The sequence below is a fragment of the Schistocerca nitens genome, chromosome 4, assembly GCF_023898315.1.
Source record: "Schistocerca nitens isolate TAMUIC-IGC-003100 chromosome 4, iqSchNite1.1, whole genome shotgun sequence".
In the NCBI taxonomy this organism is placed as follows: Eukaryota; Metazoa; Arthropoda; class Insecta; order Orthoptera; family Acrididae; genus Schistocerca; species Schistocerca nitens.
Genome location: NC_064617.1, coordinates 344,789,393 through 344,808,359, shown reverse-complemented (window position 1 = coordinate 344,808,359; position 18,967 = coordinate 344,789,393). Strand labels below are relative to the sequence as shown.

Sequence of the window (18,967 nt, the reverse complement as noted above, 5' to 3'; positions counted from 1 at the left end):
TAACAACCAGAAGGAAACAATACTGACTAAATCACTCAGAAATTTCACAATTTCTGATAGCAATGTTGTACTGTATTTCACTTCAGTAAACAAACATCTTGTATTTCCATTTACACACAGTTTCCAAAACATCCGAAATGAAACAGGGTTTAAGATGTGAAACAGTTACATGTGTAAAAAGGAGTCAACAATATTCTACCAACAGAACAATGAAACAGGGTTTTACATTAAAATCTTTATTGCTTTTGTATTAATATTTGAAAAGAGTAAAATTATCACCTTCTCACAGCGCAGACTACACTGCATAGCCTTGTCTTTCTGAGCAAAGTTCTATCATCTTTCTTTAGTACTGATCCATATTAAAAACATGTAAAACTCTTCTAAATTCTTTTACTTCTAAATGAGTATAGGAACTGTAAAATTCAAACAAATTCTATGATTTACCAAATGTTCTAAAACCAACTACTTTCCTAAATAGATTACATATGGAAGAAGTAACATTTCTTTCTACAGGTACTTATGCAAATGGGCTATTTGTTAACAAATTTTCTATAGCAAAATTTGCTAAAATGTAATACTGAGTCAAACCAGTAACAGAATATGATATAGCTGGAGTTGTTAAATAACAAAGAAATTCTCTCTCATTATGAAAAACTTTGCAATTATACTGTCGTTTGTTTTCACTCACATATAGCGCTGCTGTATAAATGTTTGACCCAAAAATATCACAATGCTCTTTTCATGTATGAAAAATTAATAGCAATAATTTACTGTAGACATTGGTTATGGAACTTGAAATACAAGCCAATTCTTTGTTTAGCTTGTTTCACAGTCATAGCAAATACCATTGCCGAAAACTGCAGAAAAAGAAAACACTGAATTTTTAGCAAATCTACAAAATAAATTACATTTTCATAATTAATAGTCCAGTTTCACATAGAAATGGATAACACACATATTGTACAAGAAATAATATGTAGAGAAGATCCATAGAGATCTATTCTGAAGTAGTTAACATATGTTATATTGAACACTAGAATTAATAAACTTTATGAATAAAAAACGATTTTGTAGGAAGGCCTCTCTGTCAGATGAGAAGCAACTAATATCACATCTATCACTTAAAATTGTAAAAAGGAAAGTAACCTTAAAAGTTATCAGTCACTGACACAAAAATTAAAGTCACAACAGGCAATAACTTACATTTAAGTTGAGTTAAAATGTTGCACACAGTTCCATCAGTACATTGAGATACACTGCACTTCGAGACCCTTCGGCACTATAAAAATCACATTGTAAAATATCCCACATTCAACAACAGTATACTTCAACAATCTAAATGTATAGTAAACACATTGTTTGGCAGGAAGAATCTAACAATAAGGGCACTTCAGAATTGTACAATACAAGAAATACTGTTACAGAACAACAAATTCAGCATCAGGAAAAGTATTTACATTTGTTTATGCAAAGTCATACCCAGTGACAAAAGGGAAAATATGTTAACAGTTAAATAAAACACCTGACTGCAGGCAAAACAGACAGCTTCATTCAACAGGGATACATAAGTTGTCTGTGCCTATATTTACAAGATTCTTCAATTAAAAGAACTGTGTTACAAATGGCAAGCAAAGTAAAGTCTACAGGCACACCTCATCTCTTCAGTCTTATCTGCTAACAACTGGGTACCTAAAATATTTGGTATATTACTAATCCTACAAAGATATAAACTAATTCGTCTCAGCAATCAGACGTTTCTAAACAAATAACCACTACTAAGACCAATTTTACACAATCTAATGTTTTCAGATAACTAAAAACAGACAATGCTCATGACCTGCTGGCAATTACCGATGCTCATCACCTCCTCTAACTTTTTTAAAACTGTCATTGTAAATATATCACAAAAATATGTGGTAAAAATCTTTAACAAAACATAGCAAATGCCTGTAAACATGGCCACTGATGACACAGCCCTGCACAGGGTTAGCTGTTGATTTACAAATGTTTGTCACATTCAAATTTTTTTTTTTTTTCTGTAGATCACAGGAGTTGCAAAGAAATTACTTTTAGCAAATACTTATTGTGAATTGAAATCATTACACATCTTCATTGATGCAACCCACTATATTCCTATGGTCAAGACAACTTGTTACAGTTTAGAACAAATTCAAAATGATAAAATTTCTTCATCTTGAACTGGATACTTATTAGACCATGTTATATACAGCAATAACGTCAAAATATTGCACTCTAAATACAACAATAATCTTTATTTTAAAATTTACTGCACAAAAAGAGATAAAATTATTTTAACATTTGAATTCATCACACTGTCATTAATTGAGCAGGAACTGGAAGGATAAGTTTATTTACATCTGTAAAGATATATTAAACATTCACATATGGAAGAAACCCTCATAAAGAATCACTGACGAACACATACAGCGACAATGTGAATTTAAAAATTTCATTCATCACAATAGAGAAGAAATATGCATAGACCAGTAAGGATAAAAGCAGTTTCATCAGCACTGACACTATCACAAAATGGCCACTGAAATAAGTATCTTCTTTCACTTCACAAACATTCATTTCACAACAAGTAAGGAAGCATTAGGAGCAAAAACTTAAAACACTTAACACTCAAATTCGCAGAAAAAATATGCAACTTTGTTAAAATAAATTAATACTCCATTAACTGATAACTATAAGAAGTTTATCTGGGAAATTTTGATAATCAATATGGGATAAGAGCTGAAATGGAACACTGAAAGTGCTTCAGCAAATTGTGAACATGCTTCAAACAATCTGAGGAGAGGGGCAGTTAGCAAAACAAGTAATACAGCAAAGCTGCTGTCACACAACGAGGCCTCGCCTCTCATCATCTTCATAGATCATTCCTGGAGCACCTACAGTAACAGTTGTAGCTGATCGTGGTGGGGGTCGCGGAGGAAGCCTCGGTGGTAGCTGCAGTGGAAGAGCTGGAGCAGCTGTGGCAATTCCACTCATTTCGTAGTTCCCCGAGTCAGAGCAGTCTGACAAAGTTGACGACTGAGGCTCTGTGTCGGACAGGTGGTAGTTGGGGGGTGCCGCCTGCAAAAAGAAAGAGCACAAGGCAATGAGGTTTATTTCCATTTTTTATCATTACACAAACAGCTAATTCAAAATAAATCACATAAAATACTTTATGTTACAATACAAATGTATACCCTTCCTTTGCAGTCACTGGGGGGAAGGGGGAGGGGGGGGGGGAGATACTGTTTCCAGGGGCAGTGTTCTACCCTCAGTTTTCATCCCTAATTTGTAGAAACACCATTACATGTATAAAATAAGTTAAATAGTATATTTCTGATGCACTCTACTTTATTGAGAGAACTGAAAAGCCTGTGCAAACAATATACCTAACCTCCACACAAAGTCAGGCTGTAAAACACTTCAACGAAAACTATGTTAGATTATTTTAGTTGCATTTAATTCTACAGGCATTATAAATATCTTGAATGATGTCAGTTTGCCACACTGGCTGTTATTGTTAGATTTAAGCCATCTTCTTATTTTATATATTGATCACTACTACATAGTTACACCAGGACAGCCATTCTTAAGTGTGAAGTGTAATCCTATAAATGCACATACGTGGGTGAAATGGAGGCCATACTTGAGGGGGGAGTGAAACAGGGTTGTAGCTTGTCCCCTTTGTTATTCAGTCTGTACACTGAGCAAGCAGTAAAGGAAACCAATAAAAAATCTGGGAAATGAATTAAAATTCAAAGAGAAGAAACAAAAACTTTGATATTTGCCATTGTAATTCCGTCAGAGACGGCAATGACTTTGGAAGATAAGTTGAACTGAATAGAAAATAGGTCATAAGATTATCATCAACAAAAGTAAAACTAGGATAATGGAATGTAGGAGAATTAAATCCGATGATGCTGAGGGAATTACACTGTGAAATAATACACTAAAGGCAGTATATGGATTTTGTTATTTGGGTAGCAAAATAAGTTACAACAGGCAAAGCAGAGAGGTTATAAAATGCAGACTAGCAATAGCTAGGAAAGTTTTTCTGGGAAAAAAAAGGTTCTGTACAAACTTAATCATGTATATAGATAGTTCATCTATCACAGGAATCAAGAATCAGCAATTAATATAGGAAAGACATCGGTCCCAGGAATTCCAAGACTTTTGAGAATTTTTTAGCTTTAAGTTTAAATTTTTGTGTAATTTTGCATTTGCTACTATAATTTTTTATTAATTACATTAATTTTGGAGTTAAATTAATGTAATCTGCTAATTAGCAATTTCAGATGGATGGGTTTACTTTGTGTTCCCTCATCCCTGTTTTGATTCCTGGTATAAGATTTGACGGAAGTCTCCATAGAAGAAAATCGTACAGCCAGCCATAGGACTATTGTTGTTAACACAGATGTCGAATTGTTCTGTGGAATGCTTCAGTGGAAATTTTATAGGATACCAGAACCTCGCCCCAAACAACAAAAGTGCAATCCCACATCAGTCACCAGTACTACTTTGCTCTGAAATATTAAAGATGCTCTACATGTCGTAGGCATAGTGTGTCAGGGAAAGTTTGTATGCAGAATGACCAATTTGTAAAGGACAAGCAATGCTAGTGCTGGTGTGGTGCTTTAGTTGGGTGTCCTTATGCCCATTAGCATTAGATGGCAAGGCCTGGTTTTCACAGTGGCAGAGGCATTCAGTTCATTGTAGCTCAGGCAATTAGTATGAAATATTCATGAATCATATACATAAACCTTCCTCGTGAATCACTCTACCTATTACTGAAAACCAGATCAAAATCCCTACAGAAGTTCCTGAGATTTTTGTTGGATCATGAATGCAACATAAGTTTGTTATGGCACAAAATATTTGTTATGTGATGTACTTACAAATTAACATGTATTGGATTCTTTCCTTTACTTGTACTGTGAAGCCAATGGTGTTGCCACAGCATAACATCGGTTTCCGTCAGATCACCAAAGTTAAGTGCTATTGGGCTTGGCTAGCACTTGGCTAGGTCACTGTCAAGGTCTGCCAAGTGCTTTTGGAAAACAGGGTGCACTCAGTCCTTGTGTGACCAATGGATGGGCTACTTGATTGAGAAGTAGTGGCACCGGTCACAAAAACTGACAACAGCCAGGAGAGTGGTGTGCTGACCACATGCCCCTCGATATCCACATCCAGTGACGCCTAAGGGCTGAGGATGATATGGCAGACTGTTGGGCCTTCAAGGCCTGTTCAGACAGTGTTTGTTTATTTGTTTGCTCTGTGAAACCTTACTTCTTGCCACATTCAGGACCTTCGGTCAATGATAAATACACTATTGGTTTCAATGAGCAAATTAGTATAAAAAAATGGCTCTGTTCTGTGTGGAATATAGAGTCTTACCAAGGTAAAATGAAACCGATAAACAGTAAAGACAAGAAGCTTTTGAAATGTGGGGCTACAGAACAATGCCAAAGATGAGATGGGTAGATAAGATAACTTATGTAGGTGAGATGGATCTTACTGAGGAGAAATGAACACACCAGGATTAAAAAAGAGAGAGGATACACTCTTCTGCATCAAGGAATAGTTAATTTGGTAATGGAGGGAAGTTTGAGGTTGAAAAATGCAGAGGAATGCTAATGCTTGAGCACAGGACACACATTCCCATGGATATATGATACAGACAGTGGTTATGCAGAGATGTAAGAGACTTGCGCAAGATAGGCTAGCATGAGAGCGGCACCAAATCAGTCTTTGGACAGAATACCACAATGACAACAACAATAAAACTTGATTTCGAAAGGCATAGCAATCAAAGCAATGTGTGGAAGAGAGAAGTTGATGTAATCAGCCATAGAGGTTAGGGTATGCAAAGGGAATTATTCTTATTGATTAAAACTTCAGTTTGCTTTGTTCCTCTGTTTCCTTTTTGCCATTGGCCTCAGAGTCAAAGTTTTAAGATTCCATTCCTAGTTAGCATTAGATTTTTTTCCTTGGCACTAAATCTGACTTACCTTCATCATGTGTTATGTATGTGAAAAATGCCATGTTCCTTCACAGTTAAAGTGTTAATTCCTCTGTCCTATAACAATGATTAGATGGATCAAATCCGAAGTTGAAAAAATTTACCAGTGAAACCTAGTCAACTGCTATTGTTCACAAACCAATCTAAGGGTTGATAATGCCTTTACTTTTATATTATTTAGAATTAATTTTGAATTTTTCACCAGCACAAATCACTCTACAAGTATCAAAGACTGATATTTGCCAATAGCACTACAATATTTAGGTTAGAACAAAGTTATCATACCTCACAAACTGTCTATATCAATAAAAGTCAAAGATAGTAGCCTACCTACTTGAATTAACTCCCAAGGAGACAAGTCCTTGAAGTTCATGTATTCGCAGGTGGGATGGGGCCCATCTAGTTTAAAAAAGAACAAAGAAAAAGAAAAGAACAAAGAAAAACAATAATAAAAAAGAAACAATGTTTGATATAAAATAATACGTAAAAAATTAATGTCAAAATATATGAGATTCAAGAGCACACACACACACACACACACACACACACACACACACACACACACATGGACAGAGAGAAGAAAAAAGGCAGGGCCTGGAAGTGACAATGGACTAAAAGCCATGACTCTCAGTACACCCCCAGTAGCTAAAGTACACTGCAGTAGTTAATCATTAACTCTTCAGAATTTCAGTTCTGACAAGTCTCTTCTGTGCCTCAAATCCCTGCTAATACAGGCATTGCAGCAAGTTCTGTTTCCCCAAATGTAAGCAAGTTCTGTTTCCCCAAATCTTACAGATAAAATGACTGCTTATGGCAATCTCTCTGTGATACAGCTGTAAAAAATTTTTCCTTTATTTTTAAGTAATTTCTTAACTCTTTGAAACTGATATTTCGTCCCAGCATATTTACAATAGTATAGTTTTTAGAGTATGTATTGTGTGTGAGTGCAACCGTGTATATTTTATAGCCACAACAATTTTACCTTCAATTAACATTTCATGTTTTATCTTCGTTTCCTCCTCAATCACAGAATCTTAAGACCTATCCAAAAGTTCATTAATTCATCATGTTCTTTAATTCCCACCCTGAAGCAGAACATTGAGGAATGTGGCTCAAGTCTTAGTACGCATTAAACTGAAGTGGCAGTCAGATATTAATGTTGTAGATTGTATTATAATTAACTATGGTAAATTGCTGTATGCTAGTTATACTCATACTGGCTGAATTCAATATTGTTTCACTTATTCATAAATCATCTTCCACATATCCCATAATGAAAGATAGCCTTCAAGAATGTGGAACAAATCAAGCTGCACAATAAGCCACAGCCATTCTTGAGGATAGCAACAACATATTAAGACTGGTGCTAATTTTTTTGTGCTGAATTATGGGAATTACTTCTAGATTATTTTACACATGTATGCCATGAGAAAAGCAGCTACTTTGAAAAAAAATCCACTGCTCATACACTTAAACTTCTCAGCTGCTGCTTTTAGCTACTACTTCATACCAAGCATTTATGGAACTTTACTCATTTCAGAGACATCTATTAATTGTCCATATACTGAATAAGCGAAGAAACTGTTTAATATGAACACTAGTGTTACATGGAATTTAAATCTTCAAATCTAGACATACCACCAAATTATAAGACTGGGCAATAAGACACTCTTTAACCATGTTTTTTATAATCTGGGGATTTTCAGTTTTCTGCCTTAAGCTATTGGCAACCTTTTACAAACTTTTACACCAGAATATAGAACTCCAAGAAGAACTGCATCAACACATGATGATTATATCTAACTCCATTCTGAACTGTAGATAACAGTGTATATCCTGTCTGGAAATTATTTTTACTTTCAGTACAGTGGTTGTGAAATTCATATTTCATTCTAAATTTACTCTTGCTGTTAACCACAAACACAATTTTGGGAGTAATTACATTGACACATAAGTGTAAGAATTTCAAGATACCTAAAGATGGTTCTGCAAGAGGTTTGTTATCAGCTTCACCCATATTTTTAATGCATGCTTCTGTGGAACAAATAATGGCTTTTTCCCTGTCAGCAGTATTGCTCCAGAAAATTATGTCGTAGGACAGTACTAAATAAAAGAATGTACAACATTCTTCATTTAGTTTCATCCCTGTAGTATTATATATTAATGTGGCCTGATTTCCATAGGTAGGATATGACTAATGCCCTACCATACCATTTTAATTTAGCTATTAATATTTTATGGTCTGCACAGTTGAAGTTCTTGTTAAGGTCACAGAAAATGTGAACAGATCAATTTTCCTCAGTTTACTCTACCAGAACTGTGTATATTTTAATACTGCCTGTGGAGAGAAGCCTTTTCAAAAGCCAAAGTGAACTGTTACTGAAGAGTTGTCGGATTGATGGATCAATATTTTATGATAAACTCCTTTCTCGAGAAATTTTGAGAACACAGGATGGAGGGAGATTGATCTATAATTAAAGATCACTTATCTGTCTGCACTTTTATAAATGAAAGCTGCTACTGCACGCTGCATTTCAGAAAACGCACCTTGACTCTTCGATTGTTTATAAACTCAAGGAGGGGGAGAGAGAGGGGGTCCTATCAAATCAAAACAAGATTTTTGTACTTTGATTAAAATACCATTATAATCAGAAGAGTTACAATGTTTCAGTAACCTAATGGTTTTTGCAAAATCTCAACAGTTCATTTGGGGAAACTGACATCTGCTGCTGGAGTATGCAATGATTGTCTAAGTAAATCTAATGTATCTGCTTCCAAACACCCATTTTCTCTTCCATATATTTGCAGCTAATGTTAAGAAGAACTCACTGAACATAGTGGACAATGATTTGAATGTAAGATAATTTTTCTCACTGTTAGTGTCAACATGGGACTGAGTATCATTTGCATTGTCAAGTTAATTCATTTCATGCCTAAGAACGCTCTAAGCAGCCATCACTTTTTCCTTGAAATTTCAGTTTTTTGTGCATTGAGCAAGGTTTTTCACTTTCTGATGCAATCGGTCTGTAAAGGAGACAGTTTACAAAACACATGTGGGACCCATCTTAAAATGTTGCTCATGCTTGTGGAAACCATACCAAATAGAATTAACAGAAGGTATTAAATGTATACAAATAATGGCACCACAAGGGTTCACATGTTTGTTTGACTCATGGGAGAGTATCATAGAAATGCTGTAAAACCTGTATCAGCAGAGGCTTGAAGAAAAGGGGCCAGTTATTTGTTGAAAGAATTCTTACAAAGTTTCAAGAATCATTGTTAAGTGAAGAATCTAGGAATATTCTTCATATTCTAGTTGCATTGCGTTAAACTACATTGCTCAAGAAAATAACTGCATAAGGCAAATAGGATTGAATGTAAGACAGTATTATTGTCTTCAAGTCAACATACTGAGAGAGGTACCTAAATGTAAAACCTGATGACTTGAGTTTCTTGATTAATGTATGTATGTGTTAGGCACCACACTAACTTGACATCAGGTGGACCTCAAAGAACTTAGCACATTGTGTTCCATTTAGTGTCAGCCGTTTGAGTTACCCATTGGGCTGTATTTGGTATGGTTATCAGAATACAATTAGACTCTGAGCTGTAAGTTCCTGCTTATAATAAAATTATATATTAAACTGTTGAAACTTTTCCAGTATGTAGATAGCCACTAGATGGTGGGACTGCTTATTATTTGGAGCTCCATTAGGCAGGTGAAGGAGCCCCTCAGGGAAGTAGCAGGTAGGTTGTGATAAAAGGCCAGTATCCATCCTGCTTGCATACGGTGGGGATGGAGGAAGGAGGATGTAATGTCCCATCGAAGATATGGAGAGACACTTCCAACAGTGACTGAGTGTAGCTGGTGCACCAGGCTGCAAATCAAGACTCATGTTGGCATAAATGATGCCTTTTTTCTGGGCTCAGAGACCATCCTTAGTTCCTACAGGTGTCCGACTGAAGCTTTGGTGAAGACAATCAGCCTCTTAATGTTTTGCAGCATCGATCCTAGAACTGATCATGGTCCTAGGGTTTGGAACCAAGTGATAGGCTTACACCAGATGCCCAAAGAATTCACTGACTATCTTGATGTGGATTTCTTGACCTCTGCTACAGGGCAGAGAATTGTACAACTCCCATGAATATATCAGGCATGCAGTACATGCAGGAGGTGGCTACTAGGATAGCGGAGGATATGTGGCATGCACATCTTGGCTTTTTAGGATAGAGAAATCCCTCCACAGGCCTGATAAGGTGCGCTTGAGTTTCAGTCATGGAAGAAAACTGTCCCCGTTAAAGAGAGTAGCATTCACTGTGGCAGATCAGAAAAAAAAAATGTTAATACAGTATCAGTTAACTGCTGGAATTATTATCGAGTAGAGGATGAAAACAGCAACAGAGTAGTGTGCAGTAAAGACCAGTGGCCTTTTTTGAAACAACTGTTTTTCTCCTGTATGTAAGTAATTCCCATAATCATGCATGTGCATATTCATGACTGGTTGTTAATATACATAACAGAAGTACCATGCAGTTGCCGTTTCTGGTTGTTAATATATAACTAAATGGTTCCACATCTCTGAAAGTTATTCTTCATGTTTAAATTTATCAAACATAGAGTGCAAATGAATGAAAGAAAATGTATCACTTGGCTCTGTTTCTGTGTACATTCACTCCCATATTTTTTGGTAAACCATAATCCAACATGCTTAAGAAATACATTTAAGAAGAGGTACATTTTATATTTACACAGTTTTTAAATTGGCAGCATTATTAGTCTGTGTTCTTTGAGATCCACTAATGTGGCAAGGCTTTCAAAGATCTAGTCAGTAACATTCAATAAACCTACAAGGTTTGGACTGACCTTACAATTTCGTGCACATATTCATTCCTCCTTTCCTACTACTAACTGTACAGTAGTATAATATTAGAATGAATCTTTCACTTCTGAAACAGAGTGTGCAATATTTTGAAAAAGTCTTAACCAATGACAGGTGTGTGACATATCAAAACTTGAACCTGGTATCTTCATTATACTTTTTTTACCTCTATCAAAATGTATCTGACTGTTTTAACTGTTTTCCAAGTGATATTCTGATATGCAGTCGCATCCCCCAAATTTCTGCTCCCCTTTATTTTACTTTATTAATACTCACAGCTTAATAATTTGTTTGAGAGGTTTCTCATGCTTCAACAGGTGAAGAATATACTGTATGAGTGTTCTTTCACATCACAGTTATTGCAGCAGCTGCAGTGTATTGTTAATTCTTTTAAAAATATATTCAGTCTGCTGTTCTGTTGTTCAGGAATTTATTCCCTGTGGAAACACTGGAAATCAGTAGGATACAATGTTTTCTGTTTTTTAGCAGGAGCAAATCATTCTTATATTATGATATGATTCATTAACTGGCAATGCATCAGTTACTACTCCTGTATGTGAACATGCCTCTGTTAAGTAACTCTCCAAGTTTCACAATAACATGTTGCCCAACAGCTTCATCTTCCATGTGCTCTAAGTATAAATGATAATTACATTAGTGTGAGCCATGGTCTCAGTTATATGATCAATTTCATCCCACAATCACATAACTGTAGTTGTGATCCAAACTGTTACCTGCACATCCATCTAAGTAAGTAATTAATGATATTTCTTTTTATTGTCCCTCAAGAGAAAAAAATTACATGTAATAGTGATGAGGTCTGTCCTTTGCTTAAATATATTAATTACCTGAAGATCACCCAAAGAATTTTGTTCCAGTTCTAATGTTTGCCCAGTGTTGATGCTATTGGATGCATCTGGACTGGCATTGTTAGATTATAACAGTCTCCTGGATCTTTTTCACTTATTTGGAAAGCTTGACAGTACTCTAAGGTTTCTAATATAACTAAAGTAGTCCTGTTGCAAACTGCAGCTCACATTTCTTTTTAACCCTTCCTGTGTGAATTGTGAATTATTTTTAACTAACTATTCTTTCCTCTGTATTTGTCACTTTTACTGCATTTCTAAAACTGACTAGGAAAAAAAGTTTATATAGTTTGCAGAAAATTCTATATGAAAATTATGCTGGCATCTGTACCCTGTGAATCTGCGACAGGTTCCACACTTGTCAATTTTGGAACTAAAATTTTGTGTGACAGCTGAAAATATTTTATCACTGAAAGTTTATTAATATAGAATTTCTAAATATGGTTAATTTTCTAAAACTGTAAAAGAGTGACAATATTATAACATAGTTTTAATTTATGCTTTAAAGACCAGGTACACAGAGTAACCAAAATTATTTATGGAATAACTTATATATATTTTCTAATGGAACACAATATCTTATTAGAGAATAGTGTTTGTCTCAACTTCTTGTGAACACATAATTAGTTTTAACTTAACCTATCTAATTATCAGTCATCTAGTATGAGACACAAATACTTAACTAGTACTTCTCAAAACTGTGTTGGATATTAGTTAACAGAGCATGACAGCTTCAGTTACAGAATCTGTTGGAAAAGATTAAAGTTTCCAACATATTTTAGTTAATCAATTAATTAATCCATCCATCAATCCAGTTCTATTGATCCCTTCAAGGAAGAGAACCTTCTTGGATGCATAATGAGTCAAAAGTACGCATTAATCAGTGTCATGTATTCAATGGATGCAAGGTAAGTACCACTTACCAAGCATAAACTGAAAACAATATGAAACTAATGGCTAATAAAAACATTAAAGTTTAAAACCATTCCTTTAAGGGGATGACAAATGCAATATTATACAATAGTTTGGGATTAGCACTGCTGATTTTTTATAATTCTATGCAAACTTCTTAAATTTGTGCTCACTACACACTATGATTCAAGCAAGAACCGATCTTCACTAATGGGTCATACAAATGTCAGCTGTAGCTACACTCTAGCCCCAGCCAACAGATCATGTAGCGAGGCAGCTGTAGGCCTTAGTGTCAGGTTGAAGAACTAAAACTTTTAATTTCATTTGTGGAAAAGGTACTTGTGCTCAAGGAAAATGAGTAATTACATAAGTGGTACATAATTGTACATTATCTCTATGTCATAACAGTCATAACAGTTTATAATAACCAATGTCAGTATGAATGTGGGACTCGGCTACACAACTTTGATGCCCCAGTTTCCAAGAAAAGAAGAATGTAATACAACTGTGTAAACCTACAACTAAATTGTGCATTATAACTAGCAATCTGCCACAACATTTTTCAATAAGCAACTTCACAACAGCAATGAGTGGTTATAAGGATGCGCAAAAGCTAAACAAATACAATTATTTTGAACTCGTACATCTTCTCAGTGATTCTGATGAAAAGCTGAATCATTATTTATAACATCCTTCTGTATTTACAGGAGTGTCAAATCTAATACAGAATGATTTGACTGCTTCTGTATAAAGAAACTCATGAATAAAATAACAAAGGAGAACAGTGAATCAAATTTTGTCTCGCTTATTTCGGATGAAACAACTGACGTGTGTAATTTCTTACAGGTTTCATCAGTACTTCACTATGTCACAGCTGTCGGTCAAGGCTTTTAAAATTCATGAACATGCTCAGAGTTATCAAGGAGCTGATCATAATGCTGGTCATTTGAATGGATTGCAGTCACGATGCTCTTACTACTATTTTTCCAAAGCATCCAACAGAACCTGAGTTATAGATGCTGAAGTAAAAATGACTGCACCATATGTCTTCTGTATGATCAACATTTTGACCCATCTGCTGGGATCTTCTTCAGGATTTGTTGTGTGTATTGGTGGACCATTTTTCCTGCACTTAAGCTGAAGAAGAATTAGTGGTTAAATTATCCCTGCTGCTCTTGGTGGGCCATCGTCATTAGAAAACATCAAAATTGACAGAGCAAGAAAGAGGGAATGTTTATCAAAACTATTATTTCCAATAATGATAGAATGAATTAAAATTTCTGCCACAGACAGGGCGTGAACCCAGGTCTCCTGCTTACCAGGCAAGTGTGCCAGCCATTACACCACCGCGGTATTGTAGCTACCACAGCTGCACAGACTACCTAAGTCCAATGCCCACCATAACACAGACTTCAATTCAGACCTTCAACCCCTTTTCCTCTTCTCACATCGTCGCTACTGCTAAGGTCCTCAAACACTTGGAATAGCACCCAGCTTTGTACATAATGGGGAAATCGTGCATGTTCAGCAGATCAATGAATCACCTATGCCTGGGGTACAGGCAGAATTTTCTCATTACATACAAAGCTGGGGTGCTATTCCAGTGTCAGAGAGCCTCGACAATAGCGGCGATGTGAGAAGGAGAAAATGTGCTGAAAGTCTGAACTGCAGTTTGTGTTAGGAATGGCACTAGACTTAAGACAGTCCCTGCTGCTGTGGTAGCCATAACGTTACAGTGGTGTAGTGGCTAGTACATCTGCATAGTAAGAAGACCTGGGTTTAAGTCCTGGCCTTGGCATAAGTTTTCATTCATTACTTCAGCTTCTATCCTTATCGAAGTTAAAGTTGAGACTCTTACATCTCTGGAAAAATGTTATTCTATCAGTTCAAAAATATTATTATCCACAGAGGTGGCTTCCTGGATGTTGTTTCTATTACTCATGCAGAACATCTACATATTCACTTTTTTGTTGGGGAAAAGCCATGAAGTCCAAAGCTTATAGCTGTCCTCTCTATTGAAGTTACATTTGTTCTTGAAATCTCAATCACTTCTCAGACTTCTGTTCCATAAATTATCCGTCAGTTGGCACATGTATGTTGTTGAAATCGATGTCATTGTCACAGTTCTCCTGATGTTCTGCTAGCATAGATTTCACGATCTGTTTTGGCAATGTGTAGCATTCATGTTCCTTATGATGTTCTCCAACAGTCCTTCCAGTTCCACCTACATACACTTTTCCATAGCCACACATGATTTCATAGGCTCCCACAGTGTGGGGGAAATCAGGAGTGTCTTTTTTGCATCAGCAGAAGTCCTTCAGTTTCTTTTAGCTGAAAAAAAGGGTACCGTATACCATTTGTCCATAGAATTCTGCTAATGCAATCATTAAGCCCAGAAACAAATGGTAATTTATCAGAGAGAGAAGGCGGTTCCTCATCCTTCCTATTGGCACAGTTAGTATTTCGTTCAAAAGACCCATCTAAGGACAAACTATCACAGACATTGGCCTTCGTTGTCCTCTTAAAGAAATCCAACTGTGATTCCAAGCTGTTATTGTGACATACAGAAGGTATGTTAAAATAGAGCGTTGAGCAGTGCTTGCTTCTGGGCTGGGTGGCAGTGCGAATGGCATCTAAATACTAGGCTTTCTATATGCTGTGTGTCCTAGAGTGTTGTCAGATTATATAGCAATACATCTAGATAGATAGACAGAGGGGGGGGGGGGAGAGAGAGAGAGAGAGAAGAGAGAGAGAGAGAGAGAGAGAGAGAGAGAGAGAGAGAGAGAGAGAAGGCAAAGTTGATTTTGGTATGAATTTCATTTAAGAAATTGTGGAAACAGTGAAGCTCCTCTATGGTGTGTGGCCATATAACAAATGTGTCACCTACATAGCAGAGATTCTTAGCATCAGGCATTAAATAATGCACCATTAAAGCCTTCCTGCCATGTGGGTGATACATTTGTTATATGGCCCCACAGCCCAAGCAACCAGAAACAGTGGTCATGTGTGAGTGAGTTGTGCTTGTGTGAATGTGTGTGTGTGTGTGTGTCCCATTGAGTGTCATACCTTATTGTCCATTCAAAAGTCTGAACAAACTGGAGCAATATTTGAGTGAAATTAACACAAGCTTAGTAGCAAACTACATATTAAATTGTGGCTTGTGTTCTGTAAAGTTAAATTAATCTGAGACCTATTTAAATTGCATATGAAAATGCACTGATGGAAATGGAAAGTGTTACATTGTGAAGCACAAGGCTGATATTTATCAAATTTTGTGGAGATGGTCATCGTATGATGGACATTAAATGATTAAACTTTCCTTCCATTTGGAACTCATGTCCACCATCAGCATCTGTAACAGGGTCCCCACAGACACAAATACATTGTACGTGCTGTAGCATGGAAGCAAACATTTTCTGAATGTCATCTTGATGAATTCCTTGTCATGCCTGAAACACATGCTGCATCAGTTCATGAAGATTTCTTAATGGAAGCTGATACGAAAGTATCTCTCTCACTATCACATCACAGGCATTCTCTATGGGTGACAAACCAAGGGATCTGGCAGGTCAGTCAAGAATCCATATATTCCTTTAAGCAGTCTTTGGTGTGAACTACAGTGTGTCATCTTGCTTTATCTGGTGTAATATGCCATTAGCTACCTCGGCCATGAAGGGTATAACAGTAGGGTTTATCATTCTTTCCACATACTTGTGAGCACCCAGCCTCCCTTCAACAATTACCAAGTCAGTTCCTTGGTCATAACCAATAGCCATCAAACCAAATTCCAAGATAAACCTTTCAGAATGTAAAGTCATGGTCCAAGAAACCCTTCTGTTCCTGACATTTCGTCCAGGACTGCTCTGGACATCCTCAGAGGTGCTTCTACTTCTCCGCTGAGTCTTGCTGACTTGGACGAAACATCAGGAACAGAAGAGTTTCTTGGACCACAACTTTACATCTCAAAGGTTTTACCAGCAGCTATGTCATCAGGTTGTGAAAGACTTCATTCTATGATCACAATTCCAAGAGTTGGAGAGGTGTGGGTCTCAAAAACACAGAGGCCTGTGACCTTGCATCCAGTCATTTATTGACACTATCATGTCATGTGACTTAAAAAAACAGAATGCAACTCAATATCCCAGTTGATACTGGCTGCACTACACTATAGACCGATTTCCCATTTGCAAATGACTGTAGTCTGTGCAGGTCTAGGCATGGACATGGATTGCAGCATTGCCAGTTCAAAGAGATGGTTGCAGTGCACCCATACAGGTGCTTTGCACTATAAGAAAGTGTGGATCCTGCAAATTATGTCGGTCACTTGTTTCTATAGAATTCATTGCTTACCACCATCATCAGCCATGACTGTTCACAACAAGTGAAATTCAGTAAATAACTCGCTAAGATCACATATAATGCTCACACTGACTATGACATTCAGAGCAGAGCACTCAGAAAACTACTGAATGCTCATTGGCCATCACAGAATGTGTGACATCAGGTGCGCACAATGAGCCTACACTCTACCGCCATCATTTGTACCCCAACTACAGTCTCTGTTGTCCATAATATGATGTCAGTGGTAAATGACACACGGCAATTCGAGATCTCAACCCGACTTTGAGTAATGTGTTCCTAATTATTCAAAGGAACACACTGCCTGTAACCTCTGCCCACACTGTAGCTGTTGTCAATTAGCTATTCATCAGAGCAAGTAGAGCAGTCCTTCGACCTTCTCATGGCATAGTCCTCCTGGAAAGATTCAGGCCTTCTTTTCTATCCACACTGTTGTCATGAGTCCATCTCATCACCACTCATTCTGCAGCAGTTGCACTAGTCAATTGTTCGCACTTACAGTACTGCCAGGTCCCTCACGCCAGTGTTTCATCTCCGCTAGCTCAGTGCCTAATGGTGATAAGCTGCATCTAGGGATGCTATGTTGTGATCTGAAAAGTTCTAGTAACATTAGACACACCCAGTAGTCAACATTTACTCACATCAGTCTTCATCTGTAAGACTGGTTTTTTTCTGTACTGAGAATACTACAAATACACTCACTTAAGGATAAAGATGTCCCACAGGCATGGAAAAAATGAAGTATCCATTTAGTAGCTTTCTATCAAAATATATCTGTGTAACATTTTCCATTTCCATCAGCATACTGCACTCTTATTTTGGCAAGAACAACCTCAGAGACTAGAAACAGAAAGTATTTGGTTACCTGCAATGAGGCAGGCCTTGGCAGCACTCGTCTTGCACCAGGCCTGGGGACCCTTAGGGAAGCGTGCTGTGGCGGCCGGTGTCTCTGCCTGTGGGTAAGCAGAGCCTCTTCTTCATCCTCAGAAGTGCTGTATGCAGCCACTGCCACCCCTGCAGCCGGTCCAGGGTAAGAAACACTACCACTGCCACAAAATTCACGACCGTACCTTGGCCCAATAGTTCTAGTAATTGTGGCATCTGTCTCTGTCGTACTACGGCTAGATTCTGCAACCGTGTCGTAACCTGCATCAGGACTGGTGTAGCGGGCCGGTCCCGTTCGTTTACAGTTCCTTCTGCGGCAACAAGCTACTGTGGCAGCTGCTGCAATTGCGATCACTGCTAGGGGAACTCCGATCAAAAGAGTTAGACCGACAGTGGACTGCCAGTCAAAGAAGGTTTCATGTAGTTCTTCAGGCATTGGGCACACGGTAATGTTACAAGTCTGTGTCAAGTCAGTCACGGAGGGTGCCAGGAGGTTAATTCCGCGGTCTGATGTCCATCGGTGCAGGTTCCAAAGATTGCAGTCAGACTGCAGCAGACCACCAAAAAGTCTCAGGTACTGTAATTGCACTAAACCACGCAGGGAACATACACTGAGCACTGGGAATGCATTGTTTGCCAGGTACAGATGAGTGAGATTACTCAGTTCTTCAAAAGATGTAAATGATACGTCTTCTACATCATTATTCTCCAGGTAGAGCTTCTTTAGACCACCCAATCCAGTAAAGAGCCCCGGATTGATCTCTTTTATTTTATTATGATCTAAGTGAAGAACACGTAAATTCATAAGTGGACTGAAGATACCTATCTCAAGACTTTCAAGTCTGTTGTGGGAGAGATATAACACATCTAAACTGGTTTGTTGAACAAATAAGTCAACATTGAGTTCCTGTAGCAGATTACTTGAGAGGTCAAGCACAAGCAACTGGCTCAATGGATTGAGTGCACCACTTTCAATGTTGATAAGCCTGTGAAAGAAAAGAAAAAGCTTCATAAAGTAATCCAGTTGTCAC

The 18,967-nt window shown here is 37.2% G+C and overlaps 1 protein-coding gene across 1 annotated transcript in view; it reads right to left on the bottom strand.

Annotated features, from left to right (window-relative positions):
* Nucleotides 1–220: 220 nt before the first annotated feature.
* LOC126251558 (leucine-rich repeat-containing protein 15-like) overlaps nt 221–18,967 on the bottom strand; it is a 43,204-nt gene continuing 24,457 nt past the window's right edge. The window contains exons 3-4 of the mRNA XM_049952075.1: nt 17,917–18,922; nt 221–3,096 (exon numbers count right to left, since the gene is read on the bottom strand). Coding sequence (XP_049808032.1) covers nt 2,860–3,096; nt 17,917–18,922 — 1,243 coding nt within the window. The 3' untranslated portion in view covers nt 221–2,859. The remainder of the gene's footprint in view (nt 3,097–17,916; nt 18,923–18,967) is intronic.